This window comes from Notechis scutatus, chromosome 7 (assembly GCF_049901735.1).
Source record: "Notechis scutatus isolate UNSWTSFEM ecotype Mainland chromosome 7, rNotScu1.2, whole genome shotgun sequence".
NCBI lineage: Eukaryota > Metazoa > Chordata > Lepidosauria > Squamata > Elapidae > Notechis > Notechis scutatus.
Window position 1 is genome coordinate 11,342,412 of NC_142015.1, and position 24,814 is coordinate 11,367,225.

General features: G+C 42.8%; 1 protein-coding gene and 1 non-coding gene across 2 annotated transcripts in view; both read right to left on the reverse strand.

The window, feature by feature from the left end:
• Positions 1 to 298: 298 nt before the first annotated feature.
• The window catches only part of ADGRA2 (adhesion G protein-coupled receptor A2), a 111,559-nt gene continuing 87,043 nt past the window's right edge, over positions 299 to 24,814 (reverse strand). The window contains exons 3-19 of the mRNA XM_087969976.1: positions 24,091 to 24,162; positions 23,061 to 23,132; positions 19,608 to 19,679; positions 19,103 to 19,266; positions 17,400 to 17,613; positions 16,160 to 16,324; positions 13,000 to 13,195; positions 11,864 to 12,013; positions 11,454 to 11,615; positions 10,537 to 10,743; positions 9,399 to 9,603; positions 8,059 to 8,267; positions 6,973 to 7,100; positions 6,560 to 6,683; positions 5,010 to 5,155; positions 4,267 to 4,356; positions 299 to 3,202 (exon numbers count right to left, since the gene is read on the reverse strand). Of these exons, the coding sequence (XP_087826102.1) occupies positions 1,972 to 3,202; positions 4,267 to 4,356; positions 5,010 to 5,155; positions 6,560 to 6,683; positions 6,973 to 7,100; positions 8,059 to 8,267; positions 9,399 to 9,603; positions 10,537 to 10,743; positions 11,454 to 11,615; positions 11,864 to 12,013; positions 13,000 to 13,195; positions 16,160 to 16,324; positions 17,400 to 17,613; positions 19,103 to 19,266; positions 19,608 to 19,679; positions 23,061 to 23,132; positions 24,091 to 24,162 (3,607 nt within the window). The 3' untranslated portion in view covers positions 299 to 1,971. The remainder of the gene's footprint in view (positions 3,203 to 4,266; positions 4,357 to 5,009; positions 5,156 to 6,559; positions 6,684 to 6,972; positions 7,101 to 8,058; positions 8,268 to 9,398; positions 9,604 to 10,536; positions 10,744 to 11,453; positions 11,616 to 11,863; positions 12,014 to 12,999; positions 13,196 to 16,159; positions 16,325 to 17,399; positions 17,614 to 19,102; positions 19,267 to 19,607; positions 19,680 to 23,060; positions 23,133 to 24,090; positions 24,163 to 24,814) is intronic.
• LOC113414506 (U5 spliceosomal RNA) lies at positions 6,225 to 6,341 on the reverse strand. Its single transcript, XR_003371188.1, has one exon. It is a non-coding gene; the product is annotated as a U5 spliceosomal RNA (small nuclear RNA).

The following is a 24,814-nucleotide window of genomic DNA, read 5'->3' on the forward strand; positions in this document are numbered from 1 at the left end:
TGATTCTTTTCAATATTTCTGGAAACTGCCTTCGAGAAAGAATCTCAATGGCTTCATTCAGCTCATTTTTGACAACAGATTCAATCGGGATTGCTGCACAATTCTGTGAAATGGTTACTGTATTGCAAAGAGGCCTTTTTTAAAAAAAACATTATGTCCCATATACATAAAGATTAAGGGAATGTCCCCAAGGTGCTTAAAAATAATATTCCATAGCTTCCCAAATCCTTAAAGGATTAATGTCATTCAAGCCTCTAAGGCTTTTTTCTTGGCAATTTTCACTCTATTCTAAACTTTTTCTTATTCATTTTTTTCCTGTTTGGCGATGCGCATGCTTTCCTTCATATAATGAGGGGTTATGGGCTTTCTTTAAAAAAACATGGTTAACTAAACATAATCAGTTTTAATAAAATGGTTGATGGGGAAAAACCCTCGATTTTTCTGAAGCAAGCAGACTGTTTTACTTTTAGGCAGAGGAAAATCTATCTTATAGGAGAGGGAATCCATTAAGGTCTGTTAATCCGTTAAGATGCAGGGAAGTCCTCTGCGGTTTTTATAACTGCCCATAATAAATTTGTTGACGTTTTTAACCTATTAATTAAAACATCCAACCCAGTTATCCCTAGGTAAGAACAATAAAATTGTGTTTCACTTTTTTCAGTGGATCAAATTTACAAGTTAAACATTGCAGCAGCTTCATGTATTTCAGAGGCTTCTATGTGGCACGTTAGCTGCGTCATGCCTCTAGTGAGGCTTCATTGGGCATATTTTCCACACATCTGTTAAACAGGCCTCAAGGCTTACTTCCAACTTTGAACGTGAGGAGTGACTCGATTTGGAATCACAGAAAAGGATAGAACTGTCTGAGTTTTTGTTCAGTCTGTTCCCCGCCTAACATTCAAAGTTGGATGTAATCCTTCAGGCCTGTTTAGCAGCTGTGTGGCAAATGTGTACCAACAGCCTTAGCAATCAGAATCTAAACAAGTAATCTATTCCAATTCAGTTCCACAGCAGGTAACTTGAAAGGTGGTTACTGATAGCTTCTGCTTGAAAGTGCTATTAAAAAGTTTTTATATAAAACATGTCAAGCTCAGAAATAATTTGCTCTAGAAGTGTTTTAACTCATCTTTTGAAAACTCTTCTAGGTAAAATAAGACACTCCAAAGTTGACAATTGTTCTGAGCTCTTGATGTTTTGTATTTTTGGGCAATGATGCCCAACAAATCATATTCTCCCCAAGTCTCTTCCTTAAGAAAGACTAAAGAAGACTAAGGATTGTCATCTAGGCATGCACCTTTGGACAATTAACAGTGCACCTCTTTCTGTTTTGTGGCTTTTTCCTTGACAGCTCTATACTCATTCATTAGATTTATCAAAACCAAAACTAATGTGCACAAATTTGAATGACTGGGAAGAGCTTCCCTTGTCTTATATAACATGAGTTATTTTGCATAAAACATGTAGAGACTTTCCAATGGATAGCAAATTTGCCTATACATATGTACACAGCATATTAGAAGTTTTAGCTTATAGACCACTGTCTTCCTTGGGATTGTGTACAGAAATATCAAGGATATAAAGGGACATGAAGGAGGGAGACCATACAATCACAAGAACAGATGATTGTCTCTTGCTTTGCAACTTTGGCACCTTGGCTGATTGTGGCTTTCTGCTTGTTCCCTGGAGAAAATGTTCCCTGGCACAAAGAACAGCAACTTCACCTGATACATAAGTGAAATGTACTGTGATTCTCATGACAGGACAGAACAGTCTCCCTACTCCATCTGCTCAGAAGGATCAGCGGGGAGCATGGTTCTTGCCTGCCCATCTCATATTATCTAAGCCTATGTAGTGCATAAGAGTGTTCTGTTCACTGAGTCTGTTAGGCTGTGGCAACAAGGGTAACCTGCAGCTTCCTACCTTAGTTGGTGTTGTTCTAGGATCCCAGCTGCAGAGGTCTTTGACCCCTTCCTACACTGTTGTCTCACTCTTCCAGAGACCTGTTTTCATGCTGCTTGCATTGTCAGCACCACTGAGATTAATGTCATATTTGCTACCCTTCAGGACCCCGTTCTGATTGGCTGCATTGAGTGGGAAGGAGCGCCTCTTAGTCTCTCTTTCTACAGAGGGGTTGGCCTGATGCTTAAGGTTGTCTCTGCTGATGCTTCTCCTCTGGCCTCGGCCAACATCTACAGACTGTGGGCCACCGCTGCCATCACTCAAGTCCGACTGCGTCAGGGTGGATTCCAGAGTCACAACTTTCCCTTGGTTCTGATTGTTCAAAGGGCTATTCCGGCTGCTTTGGTAACTCTCTGAATGACTGTTCTGAAGGCTCCCACTCTCACTAGTAGGATGCTCTGAGGAAGGTCCCCGCATTGCCTTCAGGCGCTGATGCTTCCCTTCTCGATAGAGTTTAGTTCTGCTTTTATGGAGTCTGGTGCGCCCATGAAGATTGTTTGTATACCTGGTTGAGGGGGTACTCTTACTGTTGGAAGGCTCTGCTTCCTCATAGCAGGCAGTTGTTACAGGGTTACTGTCTGGCTGGGCAAGGGCCACTTGCAAATTGTTGAGTTTGCAGGGCCCTGGGGTTGAAATTGTGCTGGTAGGGGAAGAAGAAGACTTAATGGACTGAGCTACTTCTGGGTTGCAGCCAATGAAGACCTGTGAGCCATCTTCAACACCTGCTCCAGTGTGCCCATAAGCCTGCATAGGTAAAGCATTCCTGTAAGATGGGCAACAGGTAAACCATAAACTCTGTACGTCTCTGCGCCGGGCACAGTGGTAGATAAAGATGAAAAATCCTAAGGCTCCAGCGGTGACTCCGTAGAGGCAACTGAAGACAACCTTCAGGAGGAACCAACGCTGAGATACTGCCATTGCTCCAAATGTCCATAAAGTGAGGTATAGGAAATGGGTGATGACAAGAGCCCAGAGTTGAACCCCTAGCGAATACACACCATCAACATCAGCAGCATGGAGGCTGGAATTCAGGGTGACTGAAAGTGATCCTGAATCGGTTAACAGGTTGCTACTGCCTCCGAAGCGCTGCCTTGTTTCCAAGGGTTTGGGTATTTCTTTGGGATCCTTAGCTCGGCACTGCAGACTGATTCCGGCACATAGGAAGTAAATCCAGGTGATGAGCAAAATAAAAGCTGCAGGCACATAGAATGCTCCAATGCTTGGTCGGCAAGCCAGCCAGCAGCTGGGTAGAGAAAGAAAAGGTTGGCCAAATTATGAACAGCTAACAAAGCAGCAGCAACTTTGCTCTTGTTCTTCATGACACAATTTCATCATGGCCAACTCACCATGGCCAACTTACCGCAGGACAAGAGTTATACTAATATAGAAGAAATGTTGGGATAGAATTATTAAAGATGCCAAGAAAGGACAAAATGAAATGTGAATGACAAAATTAAAATAAAGTTTTAATTATTTTAAATTATTCAATTGAATTGTTGAATTGTCCTGTGGTGAGTTATTCCTTGGCGACTGGCCATGGCCAGTTGTCCCACAGTAAGTTGGCCACGGTGAGTGGCCCCTTCCCTTACAATCTCTTGCCTACCTCAATTTTAAGGCAGCCAAAGGGAGACCCTGAAAATTACAGATATACAGGAGAGGAGACATCTATTGGTGGCTCATAGTCAAAAATACTTAAACCGAATGTCTCTATTCGGATAATCTATAGCAGGGCTCTCCAAATTTGGCAACTTTGAGACTTGTGGACTTCAACTCATAGAATTCCCCAATTAGCATAGCTGGCTGAGGAATTCTGGGAGTTGAAGTCCACAAGTTTTAAAGCTGCCAAGTTTGGAGAGCCCTGATCTACAGAATAGAATGCTTGTTAATGCACACCTTATCCTTTCTGAAATACGGTAAGATGGCACCTGAAAGATAAGATTAGACAGGATTTATGGGGCAAGGAAGGGGGGACTTAGGGGGAACATCTTTAATCCCTAAGAGATCTTCAAAAACTTGAAAACAACACTGGGGATTTCTCCCCCAGTTTTTGGGATTCATTCACACAACTGAATACATATGTGCAAGTAGATACAGTGGATCACCATTAAGGTGCATGGGCTCAATTATGGTGGTTGTGGGTACAGTGATGGAAGATCTAAAGGACTAGGTTGAGGATAGATCATCCTGAAGAAGATCTATCTTTATGGCTGTTAAAAGTCAATGCCAGTTTCATGACTCATAATCAATGTTCAAGTAGGATCTCAATCATGATACCTTAGGATCAAATGGGATGTTGCAAATACTTACTATGAGTCTTGATCTCCATAATTGTCAATACGAACTGCTGCTGTAATCCCGCAGATGATCAAGGGGATCCCTCCAGCAATCAGGTAGAACCTGGAAAGAAAATCACAAAATATCATGCAGAATTCATCATATGAATTAGAGCGAGTTGGGTATCTATTGAAAATTGTTGTTCTTGTAAGTTGCGAAGTTGTTTCTGACCCATTGTGACCCCATGGACAACGTTCCTACAGGCCTTGTATCTATTGAAGATACAAGAACTAAATCCTAAACTGGGTGCAATAATCATAGATTAGGCTCATACAGCATATTGATCTTTAATTAACAAACAATTGTTGTTTCTACATAAACTTCGTTGCATTTTGTATGCATGTTCAATTGGCCCTGTTTCTTTGTGTTTTTAGTATGAGTTGAGTATGCAAACTATCATAGAAAATTTCACCAAATTTATTCTTGTATCTTTTGTTCATTTCAGTGCTAATTTTCTCATTTCCTGCCAGAATCTCAGAATGATTTATAAAGTTTTGAGCGGGGGGAACAACCTGATGCAAGGAATCAAACAATGATTAAGTTCCCACATGATCACTACTATACCCAGTTAAATGGGTATATAAATACCTATTAACCTACAAAAGAAATCTTAGTTAAATAGGACTTCTTTTGTAGGTTAATTGTGGCAACCCTCATCCATTCCCTGCAACCTTCAGGTGTCTTATAACATCCTATAATTCCCACTTCCTTAATACCGTAGCATTGGACGAGGAGCAGGCTGAGTTGGTTCCCCTTCCTGCTGTTGGGGTGCCTTCCAGGTGGATGCCTTGTAGATCACTCGTGCCATCACTGCCATCCACAGAAGAGTAGACAAGGAAGAATAATGGAGAATGATGCCAACCTGGAGAGGGGAGGGGATGTGCAGAGCAGACATAATTGATAGTCAATAAGAGTTGCTACAACTTCCAGGATTTCATTTGTGGGATTATCTATTCCCTATAAGTCTAAGAAGATATATTGTTCAAAGGTGAGCAAATTACGAAAAAACTTTTAGAAGGGTTTTAGTTGTTTCTTAAACAAGGACCATCTGCTTGATTGGTATGGGAATCTCAAAAAACTTGGAGGGTCATTAGCTTCCCAATTTTGCCTAAATGGTAAAGTAGCTAAGGGCTGGTTTGTGTACATGCACATGGATTTGCCTTTAAATTAATGTCCTCAGCTACCTAGAAATGTATTTTTTGTAAATTTGGGCTGATCACTCAAGAAGGTGATTCTGTTAAAAGTGAAACCGTTGGGTAATGGAGATGGTGGTTTTCAGGATGGAATACTTGTTCATTGGTTCCTTACCAGGCAAATATGTCCCCTGCATCTAGAGGTAAGTAGAAAGACAATCAAAATGGCCTTACAGTAATGTCCCAAAGGGGCTTTTTCCAAAAGGCAACTGGACTTTCTTGTCTTTTTTTCCTTTGAAAACATTTTCAAGAAGCGTCTTGGATGAAAAACAAAACATTTTCAAAGAAAACCAAGAAAGTCCAGTTGCCTTCTAGAAAAAGCACCTTTGGGACAATTATGACCTTGATGATTGAGAATCTCCATAGACATATTTACTGATAAATGGGATGATGAAGTATACCTATCAATTCTCAGAATTCCAGGGGGCATGTGTGATGTGATGTGATTTTTTTTTGTTTATTTTAATCAACATAGGTGCTTAATGAACATTGCATTGTCTGAGTCATTTTACTTATGCAGTCCAGTATTATGTCACATAATAAAGTTAATGATAATGATAATGATAATGATAATGATAATGATAATGATAATAATAATAATAATAATAATAATAATAATAATAATAATAATAATAATAATAATAATAATAATAATAATAATATTGTTGTTTACTTATAACAATAATCTTTCATTATTTGCTTATACATAGTAATAATCTTTTATCTTCTAATTTTTACTTCTGTTATCCAACCACTGGTAAAACACATCCATGCAAAACTCATGTATGTTCTTCTCCACGAAAATCTTTAGTAAAAGGCGAAAGATTTATACGATCTGATGAGAAACCAGAGTATAATGTGATGTGATTTTGATGTGATGGGAATTTCTGTCTATCCCATATAGAAGTTGATAGATTTGGAAAAAGGCAGAAAGGGCTGGACTAGTTCCACATTGCAAAGGGAATAGTTTGCAACTTCTCAGTGTTCCTTGTGCATGAAGAAAACCTCTCAGTGATGTGTCATCTGACAAAACCTACAAGTCCAAATTAATCAGATCCTGCCCTCATACTCACAGCTTGGCAGATGGCTATATAGTTGGTGAGAGTGATGCCACCTGCAAATACAGCAGATGTCATGGCGATGTGAAAACAAAGATTTAGCAGCATATGCCAGCACTTCTGTGCAATATGAATGGTGCTGAAAAAGAAAACGGGGATAACAAAGTTAAGAGATCAAACAATAAAGCTTTGCAGGAAAGGGCCCTATATTCAAGTAAAGTCATCTTCGTTTAAAAGATAAGCAGGTGGTGAGAAAGCTCTGAGTTTGCTTTCTCCTGGTGGGGTGATGCTGCTATTATTCAAAGAATAAAATGTTATTACTGAGAAAAACCTGGGCTTCTTCTGGTAGCATGGTATTGTAGCTACCTGCTCAGCAGTGGGGAGGAGAATTTAAGGAAGCTACAATTTCAACTCTAAAAGTGATTCACCTGTGATTGATGATGTAGATGATGATGGTGGTAAACAGGCACAGGAGGAGGAGACCCGTGCAACTGTAAATTACAGGATGTAGCACCTCAGCGGGACTCGGTGAGTCATGCAGGAAGTTGCTCAGTTCCTGTAATTGAGAATACATTTCATTAGTGTACAATATGGGAGGACTGATATTAAGGCAGCTTCTATAAAAATCATTCCACGTGCAGTTGAAAGAAGCCAGGTGGCCAATGCACTGTAGCCATTCATTCTGTCTCAGTTGAGTCTACCTCATGTGGTGGTTATTAGAGGGAAACTGGGAGGTGAGAATTGTGTATTAACCAATTTGAGATACTGAAAAAACTTGTTGCTGACTATAGTGGATGGTGCTCATCTCCATTTCAAGGCCATTGAGCCAGTGCTGTCAGAAGACATTTTTCCGGTCATATGGCCAGCGTGATGTCATGAAGTCCTTTTACCTTCCCATCAAAGTGGTACCTATTTATCTACTTGCATTTGTGTGCTTTCAAACTGCTATGTTGGCAGGACCCCTAGACAAGGACGGGAGCTCACTCTGTCATGTGGAGCCCAGGTCTCAAACCTGGGCTGCTGGCATTCCAGTCAACAAGCCCAGCATCTTAAACATTGAATCACTGCACTACCCTTGAAATACTGAAGGACAAGCAAAATATAACTCTAGTAAATATTACTATAACTACATTTTAACAGTAATATATGCTAAGTCTTTATAAGTATCTGTGGAATAGGAAGGTTAAACACGAATAGATGACTTGGCATATTCCAAATAATTTGGACTACATTTCCTTTTAGGTCTATCCACTTCAACAAGTAGCAAAAAAACTGGGAGCTCTGGACTAGAATATCTGGAGGTTATCTATCATAGGTTCGGAGCAAAGGAAGCTGCATACCATTAGGCATGTATGCTGAAAAATGCATGCAAGATTTTTAAGAAATGCATACAGAAGGGAACGTGGTTGTTTCTTGCTTTGTTGAAAGAGAATTTGGCAGAAATTTATGTGACATAACCAGGGGCTCAATAGAAATGTAATAGATCAAAGTACCATACACCGTCTCTTGCCTACCATCAGCACAGCAGTGTTGCTGAGATGTCGGCAGCTCACAGTGGTGAAGTTGGGTTCCTGCAGAATCAGCTGGCAACCTTCTGCTCTCCAGCCGCCATAACCACCCAGAATGTCAAAGTCCCAGAAAGCAGCTGTGCGATCTATGCCCTCGTGGAAATGCCGCAACGATATGACGACTGGCTCAGTGAGATTTCTTACGCCACAGCCATCTGAGGGAGGGGTTTATAAAAGTAGTTAATGGAAGTGCTCAGAACTCAAATTAACTTCAGGAGGTGCTTGTTTGCTCAGATAGGGTTTGCCTAACTAGGGTAGGAAATCTTCTGCCTTTTTTTCAGGATCAAGGCCCTTTCCTCACACCCTAAGAGTTGCTTAAATAAATTCCACAGAGATACTGTTCGGCAAGGGAAAGCAAATAAAGCTTGAGTCTTCTGATTAAAAACAACAACAACATCAAGCACCAGCCTTTAGCATCCACTTTATTTCCAAGGATGTCACACACAAGCCTTAGGGTATTTTAGAAAAATAAAAAAATGATGATGCTTATGGGTTCTTCATTAGGAAGTGTGTCTAGACAGCAGGTGAGAATATCTCCATCTTGCTACCCACTTTTGGTGGTCCCAAGGGTGCTTTTCCAAAAGACAACTGGATTTTCTTGTTTCTTTCCTTGAAAATGTTTTGCTTCTCATCCAAGAAGCTTCTTCAGTTCTGAAGAATGAAATGTTGTCAAAGAAAAAAACCAAGAGAATAGAAGGGAATGGAATAGAATAGAATAGAAACTTTATTGTCACTTTAAATGTACCCTAATCAGCATACATTAAAACAATTATGATGTGCCCATGGATAAGAATTATGCATATACCCCCCCCACACACACATATATGACACAAAAACATCACAGTCTAGTTTGAATGTATACATATACACGGCAAAAAAAAAAAAATCCTGCAAATTTACCAGACAGATGGCATAGGGAACAAAGCTGTTACAGAATCTAGTAGTCCTACGATAGATACTTCGAAACCTCCTCCCAGGGGCGAACAACAGAAACAGACTGTGAAGTGGGTGTGTGAGCTCTAAGCATATAGCACTTATCATTACTGCCTTTTGGAAAAGCACCTTTGGGACAACCATGGCATAGATGATTGAGAGTCTCCATAGACATTCACCTTTTGGTAGCTCCACTAACTCTGCCAGCTACTTTATTCCCAGGCAATCCCTCCCACAGCAGCTGTCTTATAAGCATCTCCATGCCATGGTCCTAAATCTCCCAACGAAGCTGCCAGCCACACAGTTCCTTCCTGCAGTGGGCTAATGTCCTTCTCTGCCACAGCAACTCTTACGTGTGCCTGCATAGATCACTGGGGTGGCCACGCTGCGTCGCTTGCCATCATCAGCGAGGTGTGAAGAGTTTCCAGTGCTGCAGAAGAGTTTTCCATTACGGAACACCAGGAATTGAAGCTTACACTTGATGGGCATGGGCTGGTGGGGAACTGGTGGGGAGAAGAGGCCCAGAGGCAGCTGAATGGAGGCCAGAGCAATGCTGTTCTAATGAGAAGAGGGACAAAGAAAGCTAAAGATGGGGCTGGCCAAGCCAAACCCTTGCGACCCTTACCATAGTTAACTCCTCTCCCAGCTCCATCCCAAAAAGGCAAAGAGTATACTAACACACCCAGGCAAAATGAATAACAGAGTTGAAAGGGAACTTGGAGGTCTTCTAGTCCAACCCCCTGCACAAACAGGAGACCTTATACCGTTCTGCTTAAAGGGCTATCCAATCTTTTCTTAAAATCCTCCAGTGATGGAGCACCCACAACTTCTGGACGCAAAGCCATTCCACCAGTTTTTTGTTCTCACTGTCAGGAAATTTCTTGTTAGTTCTAGGTTGCTTCTCTCCTTGGTTACTTTCCAACAGTTACTTCTTGTCTTCCCTTCTGGTACTTTGCAAAATAGCAGTTGACTCTCTCTTCTTGCATAGGCAAGGAATGATTCAGAAATGGGACAATGCCATTCTTCTTGCTTGATTAAGAAATACAACTTTTGATAGCTGTCCTTGCAACATTAATGACATCTCAATCCATCAACATAGCTCAATCATTGGTTAATAGAAGAAGAATATTCTTTATTGGCCAAATATAATTGGACACACAAGGAATTTGTCACCTTGTGTATCCAATCACATTTAACCAATAAAGACCATCTCTTCTTCCTCCTCCATCACCATGATTATGTTTTTCAGATATGTCAATAATGTTTTCCAGGCTGCTCTGGTTCTTATGCCTTATGTTCTGATATGAGAAACCTAGCAATATAGGATGCTTGCCTACATGGAAAAGTGATATAGAAATGAAGTTAGGTTCTCCTGCTATTTCCTCAATTTAAACTCCACATCACCAATTGCTATGCCAGAGATAAGGAGTACCTTCTTCTTATACTATTACACTCATCCACCAGAAATCTTTCTTCCCTATCCCATTTCACCTTGATGTGGATAGTGGCCAAGGAGATGTTAGGCCGGCCTGTAGCACAACGGAACTTCAGCTGCTGGTCTGCCAAGGATTCAGAATACCGTTCTTGACGTGGAGAACGGTGACGAAGGTTCTCATGCTTCTGAAAAGCCATGCAGCTCATGCCCAGATAACTTTCTGGCATGATAAGGTAGGCTTCAAAGGCGATGTTCCTGGAGTTCTGCATAAACAAAACCAGGAGCTTTGTGAAACCAGGCAACCTTTCTAGATCCAGGCTATCATATATTGGATCATCAGCCATTAGTAAAAAACTAATGGCTAATGGTCCTAAAACATTAGTAAAAAACTAATGGCTAATGGTCCTAATATTAAGTCTAGCTCTTTAAAACTTACTGCTATCCAAGTTTATGGACAAATGGCCTTTCCCATGGCAATTTTGTGGGACGTTTCCCCAATAGTTGCTGCCCTGGATATGGGCTTTTCAGGTAGAAGTAGCCACATAAAGTCCTCTCCCTCTTTAAGATCTCCTAATAACTTTTACATTGTGGTTGTGCTCCTCTGAGGTACTACGGAAAGTTTAAAGCAATAGGGACATTGAGGAACTGGACAAGGAACTGAGAGGGAGATAAAACAATCATCAACAAGTAGGACACGTTAGGATGTTTGAGTTGTCCAAGAATACAATCGGGCCCTTGTATATCTCAGTCTCAGCCAACTCAAAATCCTTCCCACACTATAAAAATTCTCCTATTTCACCAGTAATTGGTTTTTTTTCCATTATGGATTCCTAGTTCCTTGACCACTCACCCACACTCCAAACCATGTATTTATAATTTGCATTTTGGCAGTACACCACACCTAATCTTCAAGCTTAGCCTTTTACTCTGCCATCCCTCCCAGCTCACCCACTAGAAGAGCTTGGATCCCTACCACAGCCATATGCTGAGAGTTGGTGCTGACAGCATAAGTTGCAATCTTCTCCAAGGAATGCACTATGCTGGTACAAGCTTTGTCTTCAATCTGGGCCATCCATAGAACATGGTCATCTACCAGCATCATGTTACTTGCCATCTCCACAATGACGTCAGTCAACTGGGTGAAAGCAAACAATTTGGGATATAACAAATCATTGAACATTTCGCTCCATATCAAAGATGTACTTGTTAGGCCATCTTGTTAGAAAGTTTGAGTCTAAGATCAAATGGTGACCATAAACTGCCCATCTCTACTGTAGATTTTCTATATGTTGAGCATATTTAGCAACAAATGAAATGTAGACCCCTCTTTCCTCACCATCATGAATGTGGGGAAATGAACACATGGGAATCAGGTCCACTTACCTGTTTAATCTGGTCTACGTAACCAGTGAACTTTTCAATCATCTGAGACACATAGATGACATCCATCATATCTGAGAAATTGGCAGCTTCAGCTGTGTAGACCCGCAATTGATGGGCTAAGGTTAGTGCATTTGAGGCATTGATGGGCATCTGTCAGCAGATAAATGGGGATAAATGTCAAAACAGTCTAAGCCTCTTTTCCTCATCTCCAATATCCGACAATGCTTAATTTACAAAATGGGGAGATAGCTGGCTTAAAGCCTGCTTAGCTGTAATGTTGGGTTTCCTGATAGTTCTCCAATCTCAATGTGATGGAATATAAAAGAAAATAGCCAGTACTTTTGAGAGAAGTACAGAGACCTGCCAATGCAGATGCCATCTTATAAGTGTTCAAAAGATGTAGTCAAAGTGAAGTACCAATAATGAGCAGGCCAGGCCAGTCAACTGTGATCAGCTATAACTCAGAGGTCTGAAAGAAAGGGCCTCATGCATCCTGTGATGTTATATGGACCACACTATTATAGATCGGTGGACAAATGGAAGACATGGAATCTGTTGCAATCATTCTTAGTTAAAAAGGACTGCATAGTGGATAATTGAGAAAGAGATATACCAAAAATAATGTGGATAGCTGGATTTTACAAAAAAGCATGCTTTATGAAATGCTGCTTATAAAAAACAAAGTCAAGGGCTAATTGCATAAAATGCAGTATATTAGGGAAGGCTGTACAACAAATGACTAGTAAAGGTACAGCCTTAATAAGGTATATGGAAAATATGTAGAGAGGTACATAGTACTGCTAAACATGTATAAAAAATCATGGGAAGGAGTAAGTGGGTGAATGCAGTGCTGAAATGGACCACATGGATCTCTAAACCCCAGGTATGTTAAGGGTAAATTCTCATTATACATGGCAAGAAGTGAAAAGGGCTCTCCATTTGCTTCAAAACATTCACTGTCATTTTGTTTTGTATCACTTGAGCCACCCCAGAAAACAATCTCTTTCTTGGAATAAACAGCAATTCTTGGACATCGCTGCTGATCATTTTTTGCTGCAATACCTGAATCGGTCTGCCCAGCGGCTGCAAAATACTCAAGGACAACCAGAGGACCATGGTCTTATTGTCCTACTCACCAGCACAAAGGTGTAGAGTACACGGGTGATGTCATTGGTGTACAAGCAGTGTGAATAGTCCCCTTCTTCCCAGTGGCCTGTGCGGTCACAGTGTCTCCATGCCTGCTTTTCATGGCCAGAGCCTGCATTCCCAGAAGTAAAGGGATACTGGAGACAGGATTGATAAGCAGTGATGCCAGCCAAGGTCCGTGGCCACCTAGAACCAAATAGGAGAAGATCTATGAAAGCATGCTTACGTCTATCTAATCAAATGCTGACATTAGATAGATCCCAGAAGAATGGCTTATGGAATCAACTGAGGGAAAATGAAAGAATTATGGTGGGTGGCATAAGAGGGCCAGAAAGTAGGGGATAGATGTGGGAGGGTTCAAGATTGCAGATCTTCCACCATGTGGGAAAAAAGACTCCATTGCTTCAGCTCAAGTCTAAGAACATAGGAAAATGCCAAATGCCAGTTATATTATTTGCCTCCTGGAATGCTCTCCTTGGCTCAGCAGCTTCAACATCTGGATCACAGAATTTTGAGGCTACTTCCCTCCCATGCCAGCAGCAACAGCTGGATGAATTGAGCAAAAGCAAATGGAGATCAGAGATACTCCCACACCTTGGATGCCAACTGTCAAAGCAAGTTTCTTTTCTTGTCCCTGTTCATACTCAAGCAAGTTTTACATTTGGTAGGGAAAGGAAAATCTTAGTACAATGATTCTCAACCTTTTCTTCACCATGGACTGCCTTTAAATATCTTTTATGGCCACGGACCCCCAAGACTTAAAATTTAAATCATAATATTTCTTCAAGTCTTTGCAGACATTGCGCCCCCCCTCCAAGGGTTGGGGAATACAAGTTGCTTTAGCACTAATGTGCAAATCAAGTGAAAAGCAGATTGCTAGTTCTCTCCATCTATCTTCCAAAAATAATATTTCCTCCGGCCCTCCCACTCCAAAAAAGAGCATTTGAATACACCAGTCAGCAGTCATGATATAATTGAAGGACAAACTAGCACAAATCAGACACGTAATTCCATAGCTGTTTGAAAACCAACAATGTGTGTATGTGGGGGGAGGGATTGATGTAGCACAGGGGAGGGGGGTATTTCCCCCATAATATGTTTATAAGGAGCACCAAGACCCTTAAGGAGCATCTCTCCCATTTTCCAATGGGGCAAGAAGGAGATTTAGAGTTGGGGAGAAAACATTTTCATCTGGAAGCTTAGAACAGGGAGCTGTGATTTTAGTTTTACAAATAGGCTCTCCCAAAGCCATGAGTTGCATGGCAGTAGCACACCAGGGCTAACAAGAGCAGATGGGACCTTCTCAATGGGACTTTTTGGCATGCTGTGGTTCAAATTAAAAGGTTTGCTGAGCTCTAGGGGCCTTGATTCTCCCCCACCCCCCACCCCCAGGAAAAAAAACCCTCTGGAATTGCAAAAAGGGAAAGGGAAGGGAAGGGAATATGCCATTCCTCCACCAGCATATTGAATCCTCACCTCCCTTTCTGTAGTAAAATAAAATGCAATAAAATAAAATCCAGAAGATAATTCCTAATCATCTCTTTATTCATCTGGCATTCAATCAAGTTCCCGTCAGGGATTTCCTGAAAAGGAGGAATCTTGCAAAACAGCTCTTATGCGCAACAGGCCAGGCCTTTGGTCCCCATTGGGATACCCGACTGGGCCACAGATGGGGAAGATCTTCCAACCCTCCGCTGGTCTTCTGCTGCGGCTGCTTTTCCTACGTCTAATCCCAGGCCCTATCCTGCTCATGCAGGCTACGGATGGAAGGAAGGGGAGGGAGTTAGAAGACAGGCCCGCTGTTAATTTAAGCCACATTGACTGCACAGTAATTTATATTCCATCAAGACCCCGCCAAGGTTACAGTCGACTCCATGATCCTTTTTTCTCGTGCCAGAAAAATTCCAACACCTCCTGTTTCTGGAGCCTGTCTGCACTGCCAGAGCGGGCCTCTCAGATGGCCTCCCTTGCAACAGATGCTTAATCATTCCCAGGCCTCAATTGCCAGCGATCCCAAATCCCTCACTGGCTTTGCCTTCCCCGGGAGGGGCGGGGGAGCTTTGCAGTAGGATTCAGACAGTTCATCTGCAGCTGCTCCTCCAACCCAACCCTTGTCCAGCAGGGCTGAAAAGACAGCAGGGGCTCAAGGGAAGCAGCTTCACCTTCCCGTCTTCTCAATTAAAGGATGTCGGGGTGTTTCTACAATTACAAGAATGCTCTGTTCCTTTTGGGGTTGGCTTCCTGGGGAAAGCCAACTTTGGCTCTTCGAGGAAGATGCTAGTGAAGGGGTGCTCCTTCAGATTCTGGTCTTTCCCTGCAATTCTATTGCCAAGGCACAGGAGGGCAGGGATGGGCAAAAAGAGAAGGGAACCCACTGAGTTTATGCAAGCATTTTTTGCTGGAAGACAGGCACATAGGTAGGCTTGTATAAATTGAGGTTGCTCTGCTTTCTTGACGTGCTTCAACTCATGCAGCGATGCTGTTTGACCTCGACAAGCTACTTTGCCAATTGAAAACACTTTATGACCAAGCTTTGAAGAAGTGCCTATTTGAACCTATTGCCCCTTTCAAATATTTGCACAGTCCCAGACAAAATTCCTTGTACGTGACTGAGTGGGGGGAGGGGTGGAGTGTATGGCCATCCTTGTTTTCAGCAAAGTTCTCCATGTGTGTAATTCACACTACAAACCTATGAGCCAAAACTCATCATGTTTGTATTGCTCTTCGTTCCATCTTGTCCTCATTGATCATTTTTCCATGGCTGCAACTAATTAGGAAAATTTGGGTTTGCCAGACTCAAGTCTACTGGCTGTTCCCCAAATATTCAGCTTCAATTTTTTATTTCTTGGCCACAGCTCGCACTTTTGTTTCTCAAACCTTGAATCTTTCCCTCATTTATCTGTTATGTAAGTTATCATTTATTGCAAATGTCCAGCCTATTTTTCTTCAAAAATTGATTCTCCAGCAACCAAAGACATAAAGGGATCAGGGCGGAACTAAACCATTCCCTTTTAAGACAATTTCTTCCCATATTAGCCCATGCCCAATGAGTAGAATTCTGGAACACCAATCCAACCACCGTCTGGGGAACCTATGGTAGATGGTCAGTTCTGCTCCTGATAACAGTTCCTGCCACACTTTGGCCCCTACCTGAAGTCTCCACGGTTGTTGGTAACCCTCTCAGGTGGACAGTACGAGGCTGAGGTCTCCAGCACAACAATCTCCACCTTTTTGCTAACATTGCCCTGGGCAGTGGAGATGGTGCATTCCCATTCACCATTAGCTGAGACATGGATGTTTGACAAGATGAGCTCACTGCAAACAGAGAATGCTTTTTAGAAGAGAACATGGGCTGATAATCAATTGAGCTTTTGAACTATGGACTAGCCCAACCCATATTTCCTCTCCTTACATCACATTCTTTACACATAGAATTAGCAATATATAGTTGCTGGGAACTGAAGCGGGAACTTTGGAAGAGCTGTGGTCATGCCCACTGCATCTTTCAGTGCCTCCTGAAGAACTGCCTTTTCCTAGGTTACATGGAGCCATGTAAGCCTAGGAAAAGGCAGTAATATACACATTTCATTTAGAAAGCACCAACATAGCATACTGCATGGCTAATTAAAATGCCTACTTTCCTGGGACTGCATAACTACCATGGCTGTGCAGGAGAAAGCATGGTTATTTTAAGGAGGTAAAGGGACCTGTGATGAGCATGCATCCATCTTTGCCAAAACATTTTTATATTCTTGATCCAAACAGCTAATAAAACATCCTAATAAAAAAGTTTTCAGAGTTCAATACAGAACAGATTTATTAGCAGTATTCAAGTAACATTATTATAATGTCATACAGGTCACCCAACCTACAGGTATTTCCTTTTCCCCATGGATGTCTTTAAAAATGGGGAGGGTATATGGTATTTACTGGGTGGTTGGGAGTGACCAGAGAGAATTCCAGAGTGAAGCAAAGGACAGAAAGCTACTAAATTATTCTCCAGTTAATAACTTTATTTACTGCCTTCTGGGTAAGTAGGATACAAAAAGATATATGTAAAAGAACAATGTATTCAAATATCTGAAAATGCCTAAGGTAGCAGCCACAAGTCTTCCTTCTAGGACATTCTGCATGGAATCAGGTCAAACCCAACTACAAAAATGAGCCAAATGGCTGTATGTCCATTCCTGTATTCTGAAGTTATTGCTTAATCAATAGGACATTGTTTCTAAACCTTAATTCCTATTGGTATTAGTCAATATCAGTTTACTCAATGACCATGTTGATGGAAATCAACCTGCTCAATGACCATGTTATGCTAGACCAAAGACTGGAAATAACTAGGAAATCACATTTCCCTCTTTGACCGACTCAGTTCACCCCTTAGTACCTTGTGATTAAAGTGCAATCATGAACGAGGCTGTCCTCTAAGATGATGCCGCTAGGTTCATCTTCTTGCACAAGTGCACGGTTGTGGAACCAGAGGATGTGTGTGCTGTTGTCCAGATAGGTGGCTGTACATTGGAAAGGGAGTCGGTCTCCTTGGAAGACAACTTGCCTCAGAGAGGGGATTAGCTGATGGGTGTGCAGCTCTGGGGATCCTTCTTTGGGTAAAAGAGAGAGAGAGCTTTAGGGAAAGGGAGAGAAGAAAGCCCAAATAAGTCAGGTTCTGGACCCTCTCACAGAAAGTGGGCCTAACCAAAGGCCCACTTGGTCAGCATTCAAAGCCTGTTATCCTCAACCCTTCAAAGAAAAGAAATAAGTACATCCAGAAGGACGTGCCCAGAATGCTTATCTATATGTCTATTTGGATTTTTTTCTTAGTTTTTTTAAATCCTGCCTTTATTATTCCATTAATTAAATGTTCATCTAGGTACTACACTTAAAATAAAAAAGAAAGCTTGCTAAATTGTGAATGTAAAAGTTTAAAAAAGGTAAAGGAGTCCCTGTAGATTTTACTCCACTAGTCATTGCCAACTATGGCAGTGCTCATCTTCGTTTCAAGGCCACTGAGCCAGCGCTGTCTGAAGATATTTCTGTGGTCATTTGGTCAGCATGACACCATGGATTACCTTCCCACCAAAGTGGTACCTATTTATCTACTTGCATTTGCAGACTTTCAAACTGCTAGATTGGTAGGAGCTGGGGTGAGGCAGGAGCTTACCCTGTCGTTTGGCATTCAGGGCTCAAAATGGGATACCGGCTTTCAGATGGCAAGCCCAGAGTCTTAACCACTGAAGTCAACATGAAACTGTATGCTGAATAACAGAATGTGTACAGACTGGCCAAGGACCACAAGTTTCCAAAGCTGCCTCTCTGCTTTGCTGCTATACTAGCATTATTTCACGTCTGCCAAACTTTTTGCAAGACATCTGAGGATTGTACTTTACAGCCCTGTTCATTTGAATAAGATTCTGCTGCTTCTAAGAGCTGCCAGCAAGGAAAAACTTATTTCCAACATCGATGGTGAAGGAGATCCAGTTACTCAGGCTATGCTATGGGAAAGAAGAGCCATATTGAGGATTCCATCAGTATGACCTCAGATGACCTCAGAAAATTTCCCCTGCAAGCATCCCAGAGGAATCATGTTGCTTTGCTTGACATGGGAGCTGGGGGTGAGGTTTTTGGTAAGCCACTCTGAAGTCCTCTTGGAATTGTTGAGCTATGATATTTCAGAAATCAAACCTGGAACCCTAAAAGGATTATCAATTGCAGAGGTTTGCAGCTGACCACCACCACTATCCCTTCATGGTGATAATCCATGCTAAGCAGTAATAGAATTCCAACCACTGCATGGTGGCACAGTGGTGAGAAAAAGGTATTGTAGGCTAACTCTGCTCACATTGCCAGGAGTTCAATTCCTTTGATCCTGACCAGCTCAAGATTGTTGGGGGCAATGTACTGACTCTGTAAACCCACTTAGAGGGTGCTATAAAGTACTATGGGGATGGTATATAAGTGCTATTGCTGTCTGTTGAATGAAGGATGAAATAGAAGTAGGGATGTATTCCAGAAGGAGAAAGGAGCACCTGACTACTGAACAAATCTCCTTTGCACACCAAGCAAACTCACTCACTCAGGAGGGTGCCTCACCACAGCGCAGTTGGCTCTCTCTGATGTTTCGTAGTAGCTTCCCATGCAATTTGCTGGGGTAGACACACACCGTCTTATCAGATACCTGGACAGAATGGCTTTTGGACCAGGCTAGGACCCAGCGCAAATGGCAGTCACAGGTCAGGTATTCAGTGGCAAAGTCACTGGAGAACAAAAGAAATGTAAATTGAAGAGGCAGTGCCAGTGAGAAAGATTTACACAGGAAAGAGATGCCTGTCCCCCTCGACAACAACAACAACAAAATCTCTAAAAGGCTCCAGCATCTTGAGATAGCACAGTGAACATGGAGGAACCTTGTCCACAGCTGGGTGATGGCTTACTCTATTCTCTCGAGAGGGCTTCAAAGGGGAGGACAATGTGACTGAGCATGGCTTTCCATGCAAAAAGACCCAGAATGTCCCACCAACCCCAACATTAATCATTTAAAAAAATTAATGGCTTCCTCTTGCCTTTCCCTTTTCCCAACAAAACACAAAATACTTACAGAACTTTCAGAGACAGCAACTCATCAAAGACTCCACTCTGGAGGGTGGCAAAGATATTTCCTGATATGTTCCTGTCAAAGAGAGGATAACAAAATGAGATAAAACTTATGCGATTAGACCAAGAGGCCTATCTAAGATGAAATTCATCATGGCAAGAAAGCTGCTTCAGGGAAGTCTTCAGATGGTAGGAATCGTATTCTCTTTGCATTTGGTAATTAGAGAGAAACACTCTTTCTCTGAACATCAGGGGTCCATAGAGCCCTCACAGCAAATGATGATATAGTTTTATAATAATTAAAGTCGGTTTCCCTCACTTCTTATTTTGGCTATTGTTTCCATAAATTTACTGTGAACAAGAAATGCAATAGGAGATTTAATTTATTTGGGGGTGGGGGGATAAGAACATAAGCCATGGCAGGAGACCATAAGCATAACCATGTCTGATTGCTATTTCTGTTTCTGACTGAAGTCCTCTCCTACAGACTCTATCAGGAGCTTGCAAAGAAGATCAACATCATTCCAAGAGCATCTGCTTGAGGGATGAGAGTTTCTATCTGAGCGTCCCTAGGTTGCACATTTCCATGACAGCTGGATATAATACAAATCAGAATTACTGCAAATAATGCCTGAGCTTTCTGGTTTTCTTATTCCCTTCCTATCCCTTGTCTCTTCTATACCATTTCTTTCTTAATTAGTAAGCCTAAAGACAGGACTTCTGCCTTGTACTCTTCTGTAGGTTCTTCCAGGAACTTTTCACAGAAAGTATCAGGGTATAAATGCTAAAATTACTACCATGTTTCTCCAACAATACGGCCTCCCCCAATAGGAAGTCCCAGCATGTTTTGTAGGCATAAAATCAGATTAAGCCCCTCCCCCCAAATTAAGGCCTATATTAAACATGTGAAATGGGGGTGGGGGGAATGTTGCAGGGGGGTTGCCCTTAGGAATTACTTTTGTTGCATACCCAGATATGGTGCTGCCTGCATTGACTTCGGCGTTGGTGGGGCACTTTGTATTGGGAGACATTCCACCACCGTTGCTTTCCCTTCTCCCAGTGCTGCTGTGGCGTTTAGAGCAATGCCACGGAATTTGGCACAGCCACCTGCGGCCAGCCAGGGCTCCTCCCTGCAACCAGAGCCCGGCGGAGACACTTGGTTTCAGGCACTCCTGTCGCCGCCTTCCCTTCGCCTTCGAAGGCAAAGCCAAATTCTTTTAAAAACGACGCCCTACTACCGGTATGACAAAGCCTCCCCTGCCCGAGAGGGCAGCCCAACCCCATGTGGGGAGGTGAATCTCCCGGGGCCGCAGTGCAGGATCGGCCCACCCCGGGAGAAGCGCCCAGCTGCCATCCCTGCCTGGCGCTGGGCAGAGCGTGAAGAGCTTCACCTGGGGCGCCCAGCGCAGCTGACAGGCGGGCCCTCCTGCCTGGCAGCAGAGCTCTCACCAAGGCAGCGAGTGCCTCCGCGCCGGGCCCTCCGCTCATCCTGCCAGGGCCGCGCCAGAGCCGTGCGGGCTAGGCAGAGCCGGGAAAGCGAGGCGTGGGTGCGTGCCCGCTTGCCAAGTGAAAGAGCCAGGCCGACCCTAGCTTGGCTTCCTTCCCAAGTCTCTCCGGACTGAACCCAAAGGGGCCATCGGGAGAGGCTGCCCGAGGCAGTGATAGCACCCATCCATCCGCGGACAGGGGAGGCAAGGCGACGGCAGCGCTGCTTCCCTGGCCGGCGGGTCCGGCAGAGAGAGCCCAAAGACGCCCATCCTTTCCACCCCTTTCCACCGCCCAGCCTGTTCCCGTCCCCACGCATCTCCAAATGCACCAGCAGCTCCAAACGCTGCAGCGGCATGGGCATCAGGCAGAGGCGCTCACTCAGCGGGGCTCAGCTCGGAGGACGTGGCGCAGGCCGTCGCCTTGCCCCCCTGTCCATGGATGGGTGGGCGCTATCACTGCCTCGGGCAGCCTCTCCCGGTGGCACCTTTGGGTTTGGGCTGGAGGGACTTGGGAAGGAAGCCAAGCTCGGGTCGGCCCGGCTCTTTTGCTTGGCAGGTGGGTGCGCACTCACGGCTCGCTTTCCCGGCTCTGCCCAGCCTGCACGGTTCTGGTGCGGCCCTGGTGGGATGACCGGAGGGCCCAGTGGGGAAGCACTCGCTGCCTTGGCGAGAGCTCCGCTGCCAGGCAGGAGGGCCCGCCTGTCAGCTGCACTGGGCACCCCAGGCGAAGCTCTTCATGCTCTGCCTGGCGCCAGGCAGGGATGGCAGCTTGGCACTTCTCCTGGGGTGGGCCGATCCTGCGCTGTGGCCCCAGGAGATTCGCCTCCCCACGTGGGTTGGGCTGCCCTCTCGGGCAGGGGAGGCTTTGTCGTACCGGTAGTAGGGCATCATTTTTAAAAGAATTGGCTTTGTCTTCGAAGGCGAAGGGAAGGCAGTGACAGGAGCACCTGAAGCCGAGTGTCTCTGCCGGGCTCCGGTTGTAGGGAGGAGCCCTGGCTGGCCGTGGGTAGCTGAGCCAAATGCTGCGGGGTTGCTCTAAACACCGCAGCAGCATGGGGGAGAAGGGAAAGCAACGGTGGCAGAAGGTCTCCCAATACGAAGTGCCCCACCAATGTCGAGGTCAACATCCAAGCTGTCGCCACCCGCCCGCCCGAGGATGCAAGGGGGGGGGGGGAATTAAGTCACCACCAAAAAGATGTCTTAGCCATTTTTTTTTTGGGGGGTCAAAAAAAATAAAATAAGGCCTGGCCTTATTTTGTGAGAAACACGGTACAAATAAACAAGAGATTTGCTGGATCAGACCAAAGAGCTATCTCATCCAGGACCTTCCAATTGCCAACCAGAAAGCTAAGGGAATTCCAGAAGCCCAGGACAGATGTGAGAACAATAATTCCTTTTCTGCTGTTCTTCCCAACAACCTACTGCTTTTATTTTAAGGGTGTATCATCACTATGACTAATAGCTGTAGATAGCTAAGTTTAAGAATTTGTCTAAAGAACATCAATAAGTAAAATTAGCCAAAAGTATTCAATGTGTTTTTTTTATTATTGAAAGACCTAGTCATCCTAGTGGGTTTGCTGCTATTGGTGGTTGGGTTCATAAATCTATAGATTCCAGTCAGAAGTATTTCATCCCTCAGCCTTCCCTTTCAAATTTCAGGATTCCCTGTCAAAATAAGTTGAAAAGGAATAATGAAAGAAAAGCACAACCATCATGTTTGGCATCTGTGCTCAGCAACATTCTTTGACACAGTATTCTCCAATCAGAACAGTTTTCAGTTATGTGGACTTCAGCTATCAGAACTGTCCGTCTTGACCTTGTCAAGTGGGAATTCAGGAAAGTGGCATTCACACCTTGGAGAGAACCCAGATTTTGGAAGATGAATTTGAGAAATGAGGGTTCCTGTCAACAGCACATATACAGAGGCTCAAAGTGAAACCATACCTTTACCATTGCCACTGAATACTTACAGACGGATAAGGCTGGACAGTCCCTGGAAGAGGCCAATGTTGAGGCAGCCAATGCGGTTGTTGGAGAGATCCCTACAGAACAATGAGAAAAAAATTTGAGCCATAGACAGACCATGAACAGCCATGGATATTAAGGGTATATGAGGTTTCTCTTCATGCGACATCCCAATGTTGACACAGAATAGTCTGAATTTGGCCGAAATACTTTGTACACCTTGAATGTATACTTGTACAGGTAAAGGTTTCCCCTGTCCAATTATGCCTGACTCTATGGGGTGGTGCTCATCTCCATTTCTTAGCTGAGGAAGCCAACGTTGTCCAAAGATGCTTCTGGGGTCATGTGGCCAGCATGACTATACACCAAGCTGCACAGAATGCCGTTACCTTTCCACTGAAGTGGTATATATTTATCTACTTACATTTGCATGCTTTGAACTGCTGAGCACCTTTAAATGACAACATCTAGTTCTTGGTTAACCTCGAAAAAACTATGCAGAATCAGCATTTATTGGAGGATTTATTAGAAATGTTGAGATTGTAGACCAGAGTGAAAAGTAACAACAAAACCCCCCCTGTGAAGAATGGCTAATCATTTTAGTATTGTTGCAAAAACAACTGCATGGACACATCCATGAAATCACAAGAACCTTTTTTTTAAATTGAGCACTTGAATGAATGCAACTGGCAGAGGACCAGTGGAGAATTAAAGGATAGATTTGTCTTTTCCAAGCTACTTTGCAATTACTTTTGGAAAAATAAATACCCAGCTTAGAAGATGGTGACCACATGCATCTTTGTTGAAATTATCAGGAAACTGACACTTATAGTAAACAGCCAGGCTTTATGAGTTATGGACAGGTTACAGATTACTTAAAGCTTTTTGAAATAGCTCTGGGCTTGGAAGTTAAGCAATGGGGGAGGGGGAATATGGGAATTCACGTGTAAATATTAAAGATAGCTTGCAGACTAAAGAATCAAAAACAGGAAATTAGCTGGAATATGTTCCGGAGAAGTTGAAACTATTACTTACAAACGTTGCAGGTCCTGAAGACCCAGAAAAGCTCCAGGCTGAATGGTGCTAATCAAATTGTTCTTTAGGTCTCTGGCAAATAAGGAAAAAAAAACACATAAGATGTTGCACTGAAGAATGGGTGAATTTTATTCTTAATGGATCCTTGAGGATTAGGGTTGAAACTTTCTTAAGGCAACTACTCTTTCTATTTCCTTTATATCAGTCAATATTTATTCAGTTAATTTTCATCAAAATTTAAAAGAACAAAACCGGAGTGAAGCAAAGAAATACAATAATATACTAACAACTAGCAAAATAAATCACATAGCATACCATTTGCTCCTCTGTTACTATGTTAATACAGTTGTTACCAGGAGAATAAATCTAAAACAATAATAGGTGTAAATAAAAATAAAAACTATATATCCCCGAACAATTGATTCATTAAAATATATCAAACCAAAATATTTAAAACAAAGATAATTATGCCTTTATATAATTATATCTTTCATTGCATTTTTTATATATGGATAAACATAAAGTTCTCCATTTTCCTTTTCTATTCCACACTCATGTACTTCCTTCTTCCTATTTATTAAAAAAATTCTTTTGAGAAAAAAATTAACTTTTAAATAAGACCACAAATGGAGTACTTTTTAAAATATTCATAATCCCGAGTGGCATCTTACTTTATAGGATTTAAAGCCTTGTTGAAATAGCCACCATGTGCAGTAGAATTCAA